The sequence below is a fragment of the Hippopotamus amphibius genome, chromosome 13 (genome assembly GCF_030028045.1).
Source record: "Hippopotamus amphibius kiboko isolate mHipAmp2 chromosome 13, mHipAmp2.hap2, whole genome shotgun sequence".
NCBI classification, from domain to species: domain Eukaryota; kingdom Metazoa; phylum Chordata; class Mammalia; order Artiodactyla; family Hippopotamidae; genus Hippopotamus; species Hippopotamus amphibius.
Genome location: NC_080198.1, coordinates 26,785,030 through 26,804,178, shown reverse-complemented (window position 1 = coordinate 26,804,178; position 19,149 = coordinate 26,785,030). Strand labels below are relative to the sequence as shown.

The following is a 19,149-nucleotide window of genomic DNA, read 5'->3' as shown; positions in this document are numbered from 1 at the left end:
ACGTGGGCTTCAACAGTTGCAGCACTTGGGCTCAGTAGCTGTGGCTTGAGGGCTCTAGAGCACAGGCTCAGTAGTTGTGGCGCATGGGCTTAGTTGCTCCACAGCATGTGGGATCTTCCCAGGCCAGGGATCGAACCCATGTCCCCTGCATTGACAGCCGGATTCTTAACCGCTGTGCCACAAGCGAAGTCACAAGAAAGTTTTTAATTGCTTACTCAATAGTGGACTAATGATAAAGCTGTCACAGGATTTATAAGAGCAAAACAGGGGGAAAATGGAGAAAATAAACAGCCAGGAAGGCTATGAAAGAGAAAATTCCTGCTTCAAGAAAAATCCAAGTTAGAACTCTACTCAATACTCTGTAATGGCCTATATAGGAAAAGAATCTAAAAAAGAGTGGATACATGTGTATGTATAACTGATTTACTTTGCTGTACACCTGAAACTGACACATCATTATAAATCAACTATATTCCAACAAAAATTTTAAAAGAAAGAATAAAAAATTTCATCAAGAGGAAACAAAAAAGAGGGGGTCAAGATAGATAAGAATGGCAGTCACAAAACATTGCTTTGGGGGAGTTTCAAATAGAACTGCCTGCAAAGAATATCAGACAGGGTTCTTCTGCCTTACTGTTCCTAGAGTGGGGCAGCCTCTGGTTCACTAACATGATCCAGATCCTGTCTAAATGTCATTCGGTCCACTAGCTCCTTGATACTAAATGTCCAAGCCATGAAAATGTAGCACAACTCTAAACACTTCAGTCCTGCTACCCTAAAGAACACAAGAGATATGACATCATGGAAATAGACAAAAGAAAATATGACCCTTCCACTGCACCCCCACATTTCAGAGAAAGAAACAGGGTTTTGTTTTGGTTTTTTTTTTCATCAAGAGTGAGGAATAGAAAGGACTTCAATGCTGCGTGTGGTTCCAGTCCTCAGGTTGGGACTACAACATTGATTTTTAAAAACCTAGAAATGTTTATTCTTCTTTAAAAATTCAGAAAAGGTTTCCTGCTTTCAAGTTCCAGAGTCATTTCTTACTTTTAATTCTTCTGCTTCAACAAAAATAGATAAGTAAAATGAGACCTCTTTACAGATGTTACATTTTCACTATCATGATATCTTTATTGAATAGAATTTTATGTTCCTGGTCCCTAGCTTGAAAAGTGAAGGGATTGCATGCTTTAGATTTTTATTTTGCTTTAAAAATAAAAACACTAAGTTGCTTTTCACTGGAAAAAAAAAGAAAAAGAAAAAAAGAAAGAAAGAAAAACCCAAGTCAAAAGTTCTAGTGAAACTAGTGAATGAATTAAAAGCCACTGGGAAATTAGGACTGAAACAAAAGCCTTTAAATTATACACAGCTGCAAGCGTGTCAGTTTAAGACAGAACGCTGGTGTGAGCTTTGAATTACTAAAATTTAGGAAGTAATGAGTAAATATATATTTCTATGTACACAATGTACAAATGATTTGCTAAGAATTATCATCTGTGCTGTCAACTTTAAAATTCTAATGTTTCCTCAAGTGAATTTCAGAACTGGTGAGATTTTTAATTTGCCCCCCAGAGGGAAAAGGCATATGCGAATGTTCACTGGAAACCTCTAGGATTGAGCACAGTTTTGTCAGCATGGCCTTGTTCTCCCAGCCAAGAATGTCTACAGTGTAGGCACCAGCTGTGATTACGATTTCTCGATTGCAGAGTTGTATCTGATTGGACCTAGACTGATAGCTGAGTCACTGACGGAAGATCCAAAAGGGGTATCTGGTTGTAAATTCTCTCTTGCCAAAACCCATCAGGGGCCAATTTAAAGCATTTCAGATCTGTTTGGAGCGCAGAATATTTTTCCATTATAAAATGGACAGCCTACAACTATGGAAAATGGTAAAATTGTAATGATTTTATTTCAAAGTGAAGAAAAGCAGAAATACAGGCAAGTGGATCCACTTCACCAAATTTTGTCTGGAACTTTCCGAAACAGGAAGAAAAACTAACTCCATTTCAGTCATGAGATCTTTATTTTCTTAATATTTGACTACACAGAGTAAACCCAAAAGAAATCTAAAAAAATGGCCTCTATACAAACCATAACAGAATTTACTGTTAGTAATGCAGAGTCTTTGAAATTGTCAAGGATTCTGCAATTCTCTGAATTCTTACTCTAAAGCTTGTCCTTCCTCTTTCATCCTCAAGCCTTCCTTTTCTGTCTTCATTTCTACTCTCTACTCACCAGTCTCATCTCCAATAACTCCTTTTCTTTATTAGTCAGTCCTCTATCTTCACATTCTCCGGTACCAGAAATGAAACCTGCGAAGTTTGGGGAGATGAGAAAACACTCTTCTCAACGCTTCCTTTCTACTGGCCCTCACCCCAGATGTGTTCTCAAGCACACACTCCTGTGCCCACTGCTTCCTTCACACAGATGATTTCACACCACACTCACATGCTACCTGATACACCCAATAACCAAACCGACCTCCAGATCTCACTCTTTTTTCAAACTCTTCCTCAGTCTCCCAAGATGACATCTAGACGACCCCAACCTGCAGTGGTCTCTCTTGTCTTTTCTAGCACTCTTCTAATCTGCATGATACATTTTAATTACACATTCTCAATACAGTATATGTAATTATTTAGAATACTAACATCAAACAAGCTGGAGTTCATTTACTAGCAGTGTGATCTTAAGTCAGTCATTTAAGTTACTCAAAACTAAGCCTCAGTTTTCTCAGCTATGAACATGGGGACAGTAAGAGTTAAGCATCATTGCTCATAGGTTGTTATGAGGGTTAGAAGAGGTAATTCATGGAAAGTGCCTGTACAGAACATGCACTCAATGGGTATGAGCCAATTTTATATTGTCAACTGTCATCCTCTAGCTTTCTGCATATACCTTAAGAGCCCAGCCAGACTCTAGGCTCTTGAGGGCACAGACTACATCTTACAGATGTTTAATAAACACATCTTTATAACTAAATGACATAATACTTTCTAAATAATAAGGCTAAGGGGACAATTATAGCATGTTAGTCCAAAGAACTAGTCTAGGGTTAGGAAATACTGGTAATAACTTCATTACGTATTTAGAGAAGGCCTCATTATGGGCCAGGTGATACTTAGCAGGTTACGATAACCTTCATGGTAGACCACGAATACCTCACTCCAGAAAGTACCTAAACTTACCTAATAAATACAGAAGCTGTACATTAGTAGCTAGTCTGCACAACTGCCAGAGATCCTTCCTCCCCAGCCAGGTGTCTCAGAAAGGATCAACCATGGGTGATGTCAGGAGGAGGGGAGCTATCACAGCAGGTCTTTAGATAGGGAGTAAATACTTCTATGGGATATTATAAAATACTGGGTTTGTCCCAACTGGGTCAGGATGCAAATGCACATAGAGAAGGGAGATGAGCAAAGCCTGTCGTAAGCAACATCCAGGAGCTTTAATGGGCCATCTCCCAGTTCCCTACTTCAACCCATTACCAATGTAAGAAAAATCCTTATTTGTTACCTTCCATAAAAGATAAACAAGAATGCCTTGTAACTGCACAAAAGCTCCATTTCATTCCTAGAACACATGACCAGTCAGAGGTCTATTTTTTATCTTTACTAAGTAACACTGTGAAACAGCTAAATCTAAAGTCCTAGCAACTGAAAACAGAGCTCTCTTAATTATGACAGAATTTCAAAAGGGGGAATTATTTCATCTATTCATTCAAAAATACCTACTGAGCACATATAGTTAGGCAATTCTTGTTGCTCAGCAAATAAAAGGAATAAAAATATCTATTAAAAGGAAGTTCAAATTCTAGTCTGGGTGCACTGGTAAACAAATGAACAAGTGATTATAAAATACATTGAATGATGCTGTGTTCTGGAGAAAAGCAGAACAAGAGAAGGAGTATGAATAGTGAAGAGACAGACGTGAGATCTTATATACTGGAGGTTCAGGGAATGCTTCATAGAGAAAGCAGCATGGAAAGATGAGAAACTGAGCCTGTGTCATTAGCTGAGGAAGGGGCTTTCCAAGCAAAGAAAACATAGAAGTGCAGCAGTCCTGAAGCAGGAGCTAAGCTTCACGTAGATATTCAGGAAGGAAAAAAGAAAATTAATACCTAGATTGGAGTCCTCGCTCTTTGCCCTTTACCAACTCAGTAACCTTCAGGAAGAAAACATTACCCCCATCTTGAACCTCAATTTCTTCCTCTGTAATTAAAGATGCTACCATGGAACTCACAAAGTTATTTCAAGGGGAAAAAAGGATGTTTAAGAATGCACTTTACTAAGTGAGAAAAACAAATATCGTATATTAACGCATATATGCAAAATATAGAAAAATGGTAAGGCAATCGGTTGGCAAGGAAGAAACAGAAACACAGTTGCAGAGAATATATCGACAGCAAGTGGGGAAACGGGGGCGCTGGGGTGGGATGCATTGCGAGACTGGGATTGCCATATATACATTACTAATAGGAAAAAAATATCAAATTGTATACTTTAAATCCATGCAGTTTATTGTTATGTCAATTATTATCTCAATAAATGTTCTTAAAAAAAAAAAAAAAGAATGCACTTTACAACACTAAGAGATTATTCCCAAATGTTTGTCCTGAGAGCTGCGGGAAATCTAACTGAGGCTCTGCTGGCTTCAAGCTACGACTTGAGTAAATGACCAAGCTTGTTTCCTCGCCTGTCTGATTAGGAGAATGGCATCTACCACACCAGACGTTGTGGGGATTCAGTGAATGAGATTATCCACGCAAATACAACGACGGATACACACATTCCTCAAGAGGTGAAAGAGCAGCGTAATCTTCTCTATGGGGCGGGGGGGCTGCCCCACAAGCAGGCAGAGCTCTGCTGCCAGGCTCAGCATCAGACGCCCAGGGCGAAGCTCTTCCACAGGCACTGTGGAAACGACTGCAAAGTCCACTGAAACACTTTGGACTTTTAAGTGTTTTTCCCCTTTTCACATTCTACTGTGATGGTCTGGCTTTTAAGAAACCATTTTCACTCTCTGAAGTCTTCTCAGCACACGCAGGTGCTATTTAAAAAGGGCCTGAAATTAAGCTACCACCAAACGGATTTTCCACCGGGTTCCTGAAGTCCCCCGCCAGCCTTCCCCTCCTCAGCGCGGTCAATTCACTGGCATGTGGTGCCGGGCGCCCCCCTTTTATAAGGACGTGATGACATCACCTCACACGGCGCTTGCGCAAAGATGGCGGCGTGACCACGCCCAGGTCTGCGCCGGGACCTGACATCGCACGGTCGGCGGCGCCTTCCCGGAAGAGGTCAGTGTGGGGCTCGGGGAGTGCGGCCCCACCGCAAGACGGCCCGCGGGTGAGTGCCCCGAGTGTCCGCAGGACGAAGGACGGCTGCGCTCTGGTGGGGAGGATACTGTTGAGGGGGAGGAGGCGGGGTGATGAAGAAAGTTCCCGAGTCCTTCCCGTGTAAGCGGGGTTTGGCATGGTCGGTGGGCCGACGACTCCGAGAAGCTGCGGATCTTCAGTTCAAAAGGCAGACGTTGTCTCAGGGTTGGTCTGAGGTGCTGATGGTGGCCGCAACAGAAAAGAAGTTACCTTGGACTCACTTCCCGGGATTTCCTTGACGAAACTGGGAGGAAGGCAGCGAGGACTGGCCCGCAGTGATTTCCTCGGAAAGTACCTGTAACTCGACCCCCTCAGGGCGAGCCTGCGAGGAATTGCTGTCCGCGGTGCTGAAAACAGAGCGGCGCCCTGAAGGAGGAAACCCGATGAGGGCAGGACAGTGTTTCCACTTCCCTCCGCTGCGCTCAGCGTCCTACGCTCCCTGTGTGTGTGTGTGCTGAAGGAAGGGCTCAATTTTTTTTTTTTTTTAAATCGGTGCTGGACACTCAGGCGGTGAGCAGACAGTCTTAATTAAGTAAAACTTAGGAAAGCCAGTGCTCCATTCCAAGAAGAAATTTTCATTCCTGTTTTTTAAGTAACATTATTACAGCTCAAACTGCATTCTCCCTTTGGGCAGCCACCTTCAGCTCTTGCACCCAACTAGATGATCTGCCTTCAGACTCACAGTCTTCCAAGTAGTTCGCTAGACCTCTGTCTGTATCAGCCCAGGTACTTCCACCAAGGTGAGCGTGCTCATCGTATAAAATGTTTTGTGAAAATGGGTTCTTCTGAACTCCCTAAGTGAGACTCTAGAGAAACCAGGGTAAGTTGAAAGGACGTAATTGTGCTTTTCTCCGCGGTGAAGCATGAAAAATACTTTCCTGTTTGGAAGAGAGATGGCAGAACTGGGCAGGCTTCCAATAAAGGAAAGACCATGAGTTTTCAGTTGGTTCTCATACTTGTTTGCCTATGTGTCTAAGGGATGGTTTTCCTCTGTTGAATTTTACACAGTGGATTTTTTTTCTTTCTGTTGATTCAATAAAATGTTCATAGTACCAGCTGCTTGTTTGTTTTGAATTTTGATTAAAGTGTAGGGGGAAAGAAAGAGGGGAAATATGCTGCCTTTACCTGTGTCATAGTGTTCTGGGATGCATCTGGCATATGGAAAACTATGCCTTGTGAGTGAAAGTGTTTTTAAATGCATTCTTTCACTTTGCACACTATTATAGCTCAAGTTATGTTTTTCCCTTCTGAGAGAACCAGTGGGTTGAGATGCTGAATGATCAGATGTCACAAAGCTGAGGACGTGGTAGAAATAACTTCAAATGTTCTTATTATTTAGCAGAAGGCTTATAAAGGCAGCCTTGATTAAAGATGACGTCCCTCTTTGCTCAAGAAATTCACCTTTCTAAAAGACATGAAGAAATGTAAGTTTTTTATAAAGGCTAATCTCAGTGTATAAACTGCTGGGCTTTATGAGTGAAACTGTGTGCACAGGAAGACTTAAAAATCTGTAAGTGTGTCATTTTAATCTTCTGACACTTGAGAGATTTTGGTGTTAAGGAATGTCATTATCCCTCAAGAATAACAAAGATTAAAAGGTCTAATTGTTTTATGTCTTCTTACTACTTCTTACCAATATCTAGATAAATTCATTCTCCCTCTTAACCTTTCTGTGCTCCACATTGGTATTTAATGAACTTCTCTAAGCCTCTTACCAAGGGCTGGCTCTCAAGGTAGTCAGTCACAGGCCCTGCCCTTGATTTATTGCTCTGACTTCACTGTCTTGAAATTCCCAGTAATTTTTTGTTAACAAGGGGCTCCAAATAATTTTTTGCCAAGGAGCAAAATTTTCATTTTGCACGGGACCCTGCAAATTATATGGCCAGTCCTGCACTTATATTTAGTATTAACCCTTCTCTAAACTCTGTCTGTGAGCTCTCATATTTTCCTTTTCTTTAATTACCAGGTTCTCTGCCATGGCCTTCTAAGGTATTTTTCTTACAAAAATGACTGTTCAAAGACCTGAGGTTTTAGTTCTACCCACAAGAACAGCCCTATGCAACACAGTGTTTCTTGAAAATCTCCTCAACTATCTGGGAAATGATTAGACTGTTAGGTGTACCATTTGTGTATTTTTTCTCATCTGATCATTTAAAAGACCAAAACCTTGTAAAATGAGCCTATAACCAGGGAGAAACTTTTAAAGTCCACTATATATATAACAAAGCAGTTTGATAATTTACTTACAACTCTCTACATCTGTCTTCAATTACTGTTTTACCTTGTTGTGAGTATGCATGTGTAAACACAGCCTCTCACTCATATATGGAACCATCATCTTTCTCTTGGAAAAAGAGGAAAAAAATATTTTTATTGCTTCTTCAAACATATGGAAGTTTAGCACAATTCTAAATGTGTAACATAAGATTCAGGGGTACTGAAGTGTTAAGCAGAAGGTTTCGTATAGCAAGTTATATCAATGTATGTGTGGGGAGGTATATATAAATATGTGTACAAAGGAATATGTATTACAGTTTGCATTTACTAAGTATTTTTCAACACTCTAACAATTTCAAAAGACCAGAGAGGTTAAAAAAACAGAAATATGAAAATGTAATATGAAAAACGTAAATATGAAAATAAAAATAATTTTAACAAGACTTAGGACTTACTGAACTACCTAAGTTTTTCAGTCTTATTAAGTGACATAGTAATTGGTTTTCAAAATGGGTTGAACTGCAAGTGAGGTGCAATTAAAAATGAGTTATTTATCAATATGTTGGTCAAGCAATAAAATGTTTCTTTTTTAAAACTTTATATAATCTTCATTTTCTCTAGAGTATCACAAAGATTAATGTTACTTCAACAAATGGAGAATAAACTTGGAGATCAAAACAAGGAAAAGGCACCTCAGATGCAAGCAGCTGAGACTGCTTTACAAAGGAACCTTAGTCTTTTAAAGGTAAGATTATCTAAATTAAATATATTTTTCCCACTTTTGCAAACAGGTTTTGAGTCAGTTTCATACCTCTGACCTATATAATTTGTTTTGAGTTACAAAAAGAATTAATGATATACTATTTTTTAAACCCATGTTAACTGGACAAGAAGCACAGATTCTCATTTTTTTTAAATGAAAAAGCTTGAAGTTTGCTTAGGCTAATGAAAAATCAATCACTACAGGAAGAATTTTAAGGTCACCTTTGTGCAAACGTAATAAATACAAGACATAGCTTCTATCTTCCATCTTCTTTCATTTGCAGGGAGATCCTGAAACACGGTAAAGCACCTATCATGTATTTGAAAAACTCTGATTTTGCCCTACTGGGGCCGCAGTCAACACACAGAATCCATATCTCAGATAACAGATTTCCCAGATCTCTTTTGATGGTGATGGAGGAGGTGGTCAAAGTATGTGATTGCGCAGGGCCTCACCATTTGGCCAGTGTGCCCATTTGGAGTAAAATCATATGTGTAACATTTTTGGCTGCTTGCTATACTTTGCTTCCAGAATTGTATGGCTTCATCCATAATTAAAACCCTAAAGTTTGCTTCCATTGAAGCTTCCAAGAGATCCTATGACTAAAACATTTGGTAGTAAGGCAATATTATTTAAGTTATAAAGCAGTGTTTTCAGTTTTTATTGTTAAATATTTTCATCGATAGGCATGATGTAGTTCTCTTCTGTCCTCACTAGAGGATAAAGGAAGAGGAAAATTCAGTTATCTTCTCAGCTTCTGGCAGTTTGATCCACAGTAATTTAAGTCACAGCCATAGTGCTACCAAAGCATTCTATATTGCCATATGTCTTACTTGCCCAATGGTGTTTGCGATATTTATTTCTAAGTGGAAATGTATAGGATAATCTAGAATTTGCTCTGAAAAGTCAGAAAATCTAAATTAGACATCTTGAAGGCTTGATTGCTACTTATTACAGCAAGTGCAGGTAATATTAAGTGTCTCCCTTTTAATGAGCAAGTATTTGATGAATATCCGGAGGGTCCCTGCTATTGAGCTCGTTCTGGGCAGAAAGTGAGGATAACAAAGTAAGTATAAGTTAGAGTTCTTTAGATCAAGTAGCTCACAGGCTCAGTTGATGACAGAGTTGTCACACACAAAATAGAGACCTTGTATGATCAAACATTAATTAAGTTATGTGGAATACTCAGCACTTTAGGAGTAGGTGTAAAAACTCTTCGAGAGCTAGAATATTCTATGAGGCCTCAGAGAGGCAGCTAAGCTGGAGCTGCGTTTCAGTAGGCAGATGGAAGGCATTCCATTGAATTCTTAAGCAAGATCCAAGACCAGAAGAAGAATGAATGGCCTTACTAATGTTCATGGGATCTTAAGCTAACTAGCTTGGGAAGTCACAGGAAACAAGGCTGAATATGTATTGTGAGACCAAATGAAGAAGTTGAGACTTGGTACGTAGAGATAATATAGTATTGAAAGTGAGCCAAAAAGAGAGAGAGAGAGAGAGAGAGACATATAAGAAACATATGAATGGGTCTTTAAGAAAGATTCATTTACTATTTAGATGCAAAGTGATTTCAAGAATGGAGACACTGAATTTAAGGATAGCTAAGAAATCACTGTCATATCTAGAAGGATGATAATGAACCTCATTTCATGGTCATTAGAAACCAGTATGGTATGGTGTTTTTTTCCTTAATTATCAAAGCAATACATTCTTACTGTAAAAAAACTTGAAAGAGCAAAGATGAAAAAGAATACCTTCTATATCATCTGCCCTTTTAAAATTAGTATATTCTTGTATATTTCCTTTCAGTCTTTTTATAAACATTTTTCAGTTATCTCTTACATCCAAGATACACTGCTTGCTGTTAGAGATAGTTTTTCCCCGTTTTTTTTTTTTTAAACATACTTTGAATAATTGGACATGCAAATTTTTTGTCCTTCTTTCCCGCATATTATTTTCTTTTAACTTTGGATATAATTTTAGTAGTTCTCTCATAGAAGTTGTGAAAGTAAAATAAATAGGACTTGATTACACAGTTTGAGTTGGGAGAGACTTTTAAAAGCACATAGCTTAGATTCTCATCTAAAGGTCTTTTTTTGGTTTTTTTTAGCATAAAAACTTTCTTTTTCCAAAGATGTAAAATAGATAAAAATGGACCTGCTTTGGCCCAAAGCCCTATCCATTCAGCCCTTCCTTGACTGCACTGCTGTGGCTCTAAGGAACTGTGAAAACAATGCTCTAGGCTAATCCCTTAATATAGAGATAAGGAAACCATAACGTAACTACCCCTATTACCCCTTGTCAAGAACAGGTTAAGTTATAGCAGGAATAGGTACTTAAGTATGGAGTGGACTTGAAAATGGTGCCATTGAAACCCGGCAGCATTCCTATAAGATGGTAACAAAATAAGCATGACCGTATCACTGTCCATTATTTGACCTTATCCATATGTTCTGAACAATATCATAAACACTAAAAGGGCATGAGCTTTAACTTTCAGAAAGAAAGATGTAACACCAGCATCTTTCAATGATATGGTTTTATACTTAGAGAAGCCAGTTGTTTCAAAACTAGTACATTATGAGTTGAGTAAAATTAATGGATAAAATGTAAATATATGCAAAATAATAGCAATCCTGTATATATAGCTGGAATAGAGATCACATTCACATTAGCAATAAAATTATAAAATACATACTTGGGAATGCTTTTAATGAGGGATCTGCATGGCTGGTATAAAGATAATTATTATACTCCAGTGGGAGCTTTAAGAGAAAACTTAAATGAAGACATGCCTTAATCCTGACAGGGGAGACTATTATGTTTCTAAGCCAGTTGTCACAGAGTTTTTAGATTTAATAAAATCCCAACAAAAAATTTCTCTAATTGCATTTGAAAACATAAAGTAGCAAAAATATCAAAGCACGATTTTAAAAGGGGAGCAATAAGAGACTAAGCTCATCAAACATATTAGTAAAAGAATATGAATATAAGTAGTGAAGAAAACTCACAGGGAAGGTTTAGTCAGTAAATATAGAAGACAGTGGACTTTGAAAACAGGCTCAGTGATTTTTTCCATTAGTATTAATACAATGAAATGTAAGATAAACATAATGGATTTAGAAGACAGAGACGATTTTATTTCCACAAATACTTCCATGATATAAACTGTCATCTCTCTCACCTTTCCCTTCACAAAATTTAGTTTAACCCAAAAAGGCGATTTTGGGGTAACAAACCTCCTCTTGTGAGGAAGATGCACACACTCCAGAGTGAGGACGAATGGGAGCATCCTACAGCAGATGAGAGATTCATGCCATAGAGTAACATTTATACCATCGCCCACACGGGAAACTTGTTTTTTAATTGCTATACAAATTTCACACCTGTGTAAAAGAAGGAACAGAAGAATGTTTCCATGCACTTATCCCCCAGATGCAATCATTATCAGAACACAGCCAGTCTTGTTTTGTCTATACTCCTCCCCGCCACCATCTCAGATCATTTTGAAGCTAATCCTCAGACACTGCATTGTTTCCGCTGTAAATATTTCAGTACACCTCTTTCTATATTTCAATATTTATCACTAAAAGATAAGCACTGTTTTAAGCAAAATCAAAATATCAGTATCAACCTAAGAAATTAACAATAAATCCTCAAATATCCAATCAGGTTCCAAATAAAATCCAATTTGTAATTGATTCATAGGTCTTCTAAATTTCTAAAAGTACTCCCTGCCCTCCCCCTCCCCCCTTAATATATTTGTTAAAGGAACTGGGTCATTTATCCTGTCGAGTTTCCGGATATTGCTAATTCCATCACCGAGGTACCCATTTAACATGTTCCTCTGTTCCCCCTCATTCCTATAATTGAAAAATCTAAGTAGTGCTGTGCAACAGAAATATAATTCAAGCCACATATGTCATTTTAAATTTCCTAGGAACTACTTTCAGTAACGTCAACCTAAACAGATTAAATATTATTAAAATTTCAAACATAAAATATTCCAAAGGTAATTGCTATAAAAAGTTAATATTTTATATTTTTTCTTACCAGAAATTCAAAATTCAGTGTATACTGTATGCTTACAGAACATCTTAATTCAGACTTGTACATTTCGAGCCGTCAGCAGCCACATGAGGCTAAGGAATACTCCACTAACAGTGCAGATTACAGAGGCCTGATCAGCTTCAAGTTCTGTGTTTTGGGAAAGAACACTTTCATAATGCCAGGCTCTCTTTTTCTGGAATGTTAGCAGTCATTGATGATCATTGCCTAAGTATATTCATTAGGGGTTGCAAAAAGCAATATTCCAATTCTTTTATTCCTTCTCATTCAACTGCTGATTATTTATATTAAGAGAAACTTCCTATCATCAATTATTTGGTTACACTGAGGTATATTTCATAGAAGAAAAGGCATGATGAATGCTTGATTCTCTCTATTTAGTTTCCAAAATAATTGGTTGGTTCTCTAGTATCCTCCAAAAGTGACCAGTTAGGTGTTGTTGGTTTTGGTTGTTTTTTTGTTTGTTTCTGAGATGTCTGGGATCTGAAATGTTTCAATCCATTTCAGCTTTTATTCCTATTTATTCTCAAATTTATTGCAACTTTTTTTTAAGATAAAATACATCAAGAGCTCATATCAGAAATTCCAGAATTCCAGTTTGCAAGACTTTTAACCTAAAAAATCATGGATCTTATACCTCTAACATCTTTTTCTCAAACCAAAAATCTGTTCCCAAAGAATTTTCCATTACCAATATAACTACTGATGTACTTTATCCAGTGATACAGACAGCACTGTCGCCTCCCATGTGATTACTGAGAATTGTTTTCAGTAAGATATTTTCTACAATCCTTTTTGACCATAGGGTGTATCTCACTAGGGAAATTCAGTCAAAATATGGTGTTCTAAGACCACTTGATATACTTCTCTGTGTGGTTATGCCACCAACTAGATAGCAGATTTGTTTCATTCTATTTTCAGCTTGGAGGGATTGCTTTTTCATTTGTTCTATAGCTATATAAAATTTTAAATGGTCTTGTGACAAATCTATACAACAAGACAAGGTACAGTCAGGTAAAGCTGGTCAGCTAGTCTCTCTTCCTCTCCTCTTTTTTAATTTTCTCCTCCTACCCCCTTGGGTGCCTTTAAAAAAATTTTTTTTCAAGTTTTTGGTTTATACTCAGGAAACTTTGGCACCTCAGTCTGTGTTTATTTAATGTATATTTAAGTACTTAGTACATAGCCTGCACTTTGTTAGATTCTCGGATGTTTAAAGGTTGTATATGAGACACAGTTCTTACCTTTAGGCAGTATATAGTGAAAAGAAAGGTTCTTATATGGAAGTATTAGGATTTAACTTGCTATAGGAGGCTGGGGTCAAACTGTCGAGATTTTGAGTCAGGCTAAGGAAGGTGTACTTGGTCCTCTTTGTTGTGGGTACAATTTTTTTTTTTAATCTAGGGGAGGACACATTTAAGGTAGCTTTAGCAAAACTAATCAGTTCCATGTTAGGTATGGATTACAGTGAGATATGGTCTAGGCGTGAGTACAAGTGTTAAGTAATTTTTGAATGAATCAGTGTACTTGTAAGGGCACAGCATTGAGAATGACATGGAAAGCCTCGAGGAGATATCCTGAGGGAACAATATAGGGAGCTTTGAATTTTTAAAAGGCAGGAATAAGAAGAGTTGGAGTTAGAGGACACAGCATAGGCATCTGAGTGGATAGAATTCCCACTACTATACAGTCAATCCGTTCAGTGGGAAAAGAGGAGTTTAGTTCTATCAGGTTGAGAAGTAAGGGCTAGGAGGCAAAGTCAGCCGTCCCTCTACAGTAATAACTGACGCTAGATCAGGGACCATCTTGGAGGGAGAAAAAGGAAAAATATGGGGACAGATGTCCCAGATTTCAAGAAGCCCACACTGCGGATTAACGAGAGAAAAAGGAACCAGCCAAGGAGAAGGAGTCCAAGAGGTAAGCAAAACATGTAAGGAAGTGAAACAGGACTTAAGCTAAGGAAGACGTTCTCTGCAGGGGTGATGATCCCTTGTGGAAATGCTGCAGAGATGACAGTCAGGTGAGGCTTAGACCTGCCTTTCTAGGCCACGCTTCCCTCCTGTCTGCCCTTTGCATTGCAAGTCTGCTCTTTTCTACGAGATATTCAGTATCCTTATTTTCTGATCTTTAAGAAAAATGTGTAATCTTGCCTGTTGATGCTAGTGGCACCCAGATCTCCCAGTTAAGATAACTTTGTAACTGCACTTAGAATAATGGTAAAATTGGAGTTATGATTTTTATTGTTTGATTTCTGGAAGAAAAAGTGGTTCTTCCGGGCCCTGGTTAAATCTCAGTGTAATCAGAATAGTCAGTCTCCCATATCTGCTGTATCATCTGCATCGAAGGCTCTTTAAGCCTCATTCTTGGCCTTGAACTTCTGGTATGGGATAGACCTGCTCATAGATGGGCTTTTAATCCCTAAATGGTTGTCTTTCCCCTTCAAGTCACCTTCCTCTAGACAGCAGGTGCAAGCATGGTTGTGCAACTTTGGGGAGTTCCTTTAGGGAATTTCCTGTTTTTCCCTTTTCCATTTCACACCCATCCCTTGCTCCCGCCGCTGCCATCTGCTCCCTCTTTTCTCCTGTTCAGCGTTGGCTTCTTCACACCCCACTCCCACGCCCTTTTCCATCGCTCTCCGTCTGTCCAACAGCCCTGTACTTAGATCGCTCTAGTGCTTGTATGTGGATCAAAGAACTTCCTCTTTTCTATCAGCTCACTAAGCTCAAAGGAGAGACAACATTCACATGACCTTCAACCAACAGCCCATGAACTTGACAAACCTAAGGATGCACAAGACACCATAGGTGCTGATTTGGGGAGTATTTACTAAACAGGGCTCAAATATTTCTCTAACAACTTGCAAAGTCTTACGTTTCTGGCCGTGAACTCTATGTATGGATCTAGATAAAATCTTTACCATAGTATGAATCAACCTTAAATGCTCATGTATCTACAGCCATAAGAGAAAACACAAACATCTCCACGTTCAGCTACAAAGTAAGGCATGGTGCTTGATGCCATCAGCTGAAGGATATACTGCCTAGCAATAAGACTTGCCTTTGAGAATGGCTTAAAAAGCTGGTATTAGAAATCTAGATAGTATAGTGAAAGGTTCTTGTTGCAAAGTCTGCAGGTATCTCATGGAGCTTTTAAATACAGGGAATATTTGCCTAGGTATAAAATTTTAAGATGGAATATCACACAAATGAAATGTGTGTCATTAATATACCACATGTGTGATCTGGACAGACGAGAACTCTTCACTCTGTGGGTTAGCCTAGCGTGGGTCTGAGTATCTGACTGTTTTTAGTATCTGAATATTTGACTATTTTATCCATGTGGCTGTTTTTAAAGGATTTTAAAGCTAAGTTAGTACTCTGAGCAGTATTAGAGGAAGTTCTTTTTCCAGGAATTATTGGCATTTACTAACTACTTAAAATGAAAAAGGCAGAACTCAGGAGCACCCCCCCCACCCCCTGCCTTTTATTTTAAAACAAGAAACCCTGCACTCTCTATTTGAAACCAGTTCATTAAGCAATGATCGGTTCTCTGTCAGTGTCTCTCCAGCAGTTCAGACCGTGTATCCAGAGGAGAGCTGAAACGAGAGATCTGGGATATAGGTATTGCTATCACAGGTGCCCCTTGTGTGTGTTATTTAAATACATTTTGTTTTGAAAGTGTTTCTATCTGTTACAGGATATAGAAGCAGCAGAGATGTCTCTACAGACCCAGATTCATCCAGTTCCACCTCCTGAGGTGGCTTCTCTTGAGGTGAGACTCTTAAGGAACAAATGTAAAAGAAGAGACCCTCAAAAAACAACAACAACAAAAAAGGAGAGACCCTCTTCTGTTAGTAGCGCATTTTAAGTGGCTGTGCGTATTTCCCAGATTCCTTCATTCAGTAAAATAAACAAGATGTCTGACTGATCTATGTCCACATTACCATGCTTTGTACGTAATCCGTAAGTATCTTGGTTTTAAAAACATTTTTATATCAAGTGAAAATTTTATCAAGACCTTGTGTCTTTTCACCGAGCCACTTAGAAACAACTCTCTTGTGAAATCCTAACAGACAATATGCACTAAATCTTAAGATGACAGCCTAACCAAAATGCTTTTCCTGTTGGCTGATGTTAGAAGTAGCAGCTCAGTCTCTTCACCAAAAATGCAACCAATGCTATTTAAATGCATATTATCATGCAGCAGAGTGTGGCTTTTGTCTGTTTGATTTTGCTCAATTCAAGAACAGATTGAGAAGACGGTTGGCAAAAATAAACCATATTTGGTATATGAATGTATGTGTGCTGAAAGGGAATTTGCTACATATAGAATAGTTTGATTTTATATTTTTAATGACCTTTTTTCAATAGTTTTGCTTGCTGCCTAACCAGGGATGTGAACAGACTTAAAAATTAAAGGTTGAGAATGTGCCCCGCAATTTTCTGTGTCATCTAGAGTAATAAGAAAAGGCAGTGATCAAGGATAGAAAAAACTCCTGTACAAAGTTGTGCCTTGGGCATGTCTTTGTCTTTGTTGAATTTTCCAATACCTTACTCTGGCCTGTACAGGGCCCATACAATACGGGTTAATCCAACTGTGAATGGTGGAGAAACACCCAACCACAGGCCTCGCTTGGTGTTTTTCTTAGCTAGTCTCGCACAGCAGGATGACCTTTATTTTAAGTATGTCGGGCTACTTCTCAGACCACATGCATAGATGCATAGATATATGGAATCCCTCACCATTTTCAGCTTTCAGAACCCCCATACCTTCTTCTTTTTAGCATTTTATTTTATTTATATTTTGGCCACATGGCATGCAGGATCTTAGCTCCCCGACCAGGGATGGAACCCGTGGCCCCTACAGTGGAAGCGCCATGTCCTAACCACTGGACTGCCAGGGAACTCCCCCTTCCCCCATACCTTTTTAATGCTCAGAGTGAATAATTATGTGTCCCCAGTGCTATCTAACTCTGGCTCAATTTCCCAAAATGAGATGACAGTGACAATCTCATATAAAATGCCCTATGACACAGAGCTTCTGGCAGCTTACTTGGCTTTGGCCTCCTTAGGGCCCTCAACCGAGAACCCATCCAAGCTCACAGACACAATACAGCAAGGCAGTGTCAGTTTCTATAGCTTACAGACTGCGGGAGCACAGCATCTCAATGTCCAAGTTATTGGAATTAAAAATAGCAAGATGATGTTGCTATTATTTTGTCATTATCCAAAAAAAAAAAAGTGGGAAGAAGTTACAATTTGCCATATCAAGTGCTCTCCTAAAAGATATAGCGGATGCCTATTTTTAATGTTTTTCTCCCTACAATTAAGGGGTCAGTTCACCTGAATCATATAACATCCTCCTTCTATTTCCGTTCCTGATCTCATCCAGGTCACATCTTTTTCTGTTGATTCTAAAGCAGTTGTTCATGTTGAATCATTTCATTGTGATAATTTTAGTATGGGGAATCATTTGGTATGGGATTGGAAACATTAAGCAAAACATTTTAATGACTGTGTAGCCATAAGTGATACTACTGGTAATAATCACAAGATTGGCCACAAGAGGGCGTGTAAAATCACAATAAAATTGTAAAAGCTGTAATTCTGCCAGGCTCTGGTTTTACTGAGAAATTTGAAAATTAACACTAGTAAGTAGCCAGATTTTTTTTCTAAAATTAACATAAAATATTCTGTAAAGGAAGTGCATTCTACGTATATATGTGAGTGTGTGTGTGTACACGCACACACACACTTAAGTGAATAAACATTTAGACTCTTACGAAGAGCCAAGTTCAATTGCTTGAAACGATTTTTTACTTTTGGATGTTGGGTTTTTTTTTTTCCAGACGCTTTACTGGGCATCAGTAGAAGAATATATTCCCAAATGGGAACAGTTTCTTTTAGGAAGAGCACCATATCCCACTGGTGCTGAAAATCCAAGTGAAGCAGAAAATACCATACAAAAGGAGGAGCAGCAATAGTTTCTTCGCATACTATTTCAAAACCTGTTTGGTATAGCTGAATATTAAAGAATATGCAGGTCGCTGCGGGAACTGTAGGAGTCAGACACGTTCACGCTGTCTCAGTACTTCCTCAATGACAATGAAGGTTTGAGGGTCTACTTGGAACCTTCATGTCATCATGGGGAGACCCACCACTCTTTCAGTCTCATGGATTTGCTTTCTACCAAACCCACATAAGTGCTGAAAGCTGATGTTGAGAGATGGGACCATCAATTAAATAAGTTGCTGAATGAGTGTTGTGTGCTGTTTGTTTTTTTTCTAAATCATTTACTGTCATTCTCATCTAAACAGTGAACATCAGTTGTTCTGATTTCACATTTTCTGGAATCTTCACTTTTCAGTTATTTTATTATGAGGATAGGGCTCAGGATCCAAGTGGTTGTTTGCTCACTCTTTTAGTTTTTTAACAAATGAAAAGACAGTGACAACTGCTTTAGTATATTAATACTGATCAGGAAATAGATTCATAGGATTTTGTCCCTCATAGATAATTGAACCTGTAAAAATTCTGGAAGAAAGAACTAAACTAGCAACCATTTCAATAAGTAGCCAGTTTCAGGAGGGTTCAGACTGGGTTCTGGAAAAGGATACCTATTAGAGAATGGTCACTGGATTTTGACTTGGTTATTTAAAGACTCCCAACCCTGTGAATACAAGTAATTCCTCTCTCATCTTTTCATCTTTAAATCTGCCCTTCCCTCTCCC

At 38.6% G+C, this 19,149-nt stretch overlaps 1 protein-coding gene across 9 annotated transcripts; it reads left to right on the top strand.

Moving 5' to 3' along the window:
- Nucleotides 1-5,228: 5,228 nt before the first annotated feature.
- On the top strand, nt 5,229-18,677 carry CEP15 (centrosomal protein 15). Of its 9 annotated transcripts, none has more exons than XM_057706641.1 (5): nt 5,239-5,345; nt 6,717-6,798; nt 8,213-8,336; nt 16,116-16,190; nt 18,268-18,677. In XM_057706641.1, exons 2-5 carry the CDS (start codon nt 6,746-6,748, stop codon nt 18,400-18,402), a joined length of 387 nt encoding a protein of 128 aa, XP_057562624.1. In that variant the 5' UTR covers nt 5,239-5,345; nt 6,717-6,745; the 3' UTR covers nt 18,403-18,677. The 9 variants fall into 9 exon arrangements, 8 of the variants coding, with proteins under 8 accessions (XP_057562631.1, XP_057562624.1, XP_057562623.1 ...); XM_057706640.1 differs by having other exon boundaries at nt 5,249-5,345; nt 6,714-6,798; XM_057706644.1 differs by having other exon boundaries at nt 5,254-6,114; nt 6,714-6,798.
- Nucleotides 18,678-19,149: the final 472 nt, after the last annotated feature.

Excerpts from the sequence above, each read along its gene's own strand:
- CEP15 (XM_057706641.1), top strand. The coding sequence starts at position 6,746 with ATGACGTCCCTCTTTGCTCAAGAAATTCACCTTTCTAAAAGACATGAA. Across the intron at positions 6,799-8,212 it reads TCTAAAAGACATGAAGAAAT|AGTATCACAAAGATTAATGT; the intron begins GTAAGTTTTTTA and ends CATTTTCTCTAG. Across the intron at positions 16,191-18,267 it reads CTGAGGTGGCTTCTCTTGAG|ACGCTTTACTGGGCATCAGT; the intron begins GTGAGACTCTTA and ends TTTTTTTTCCAG.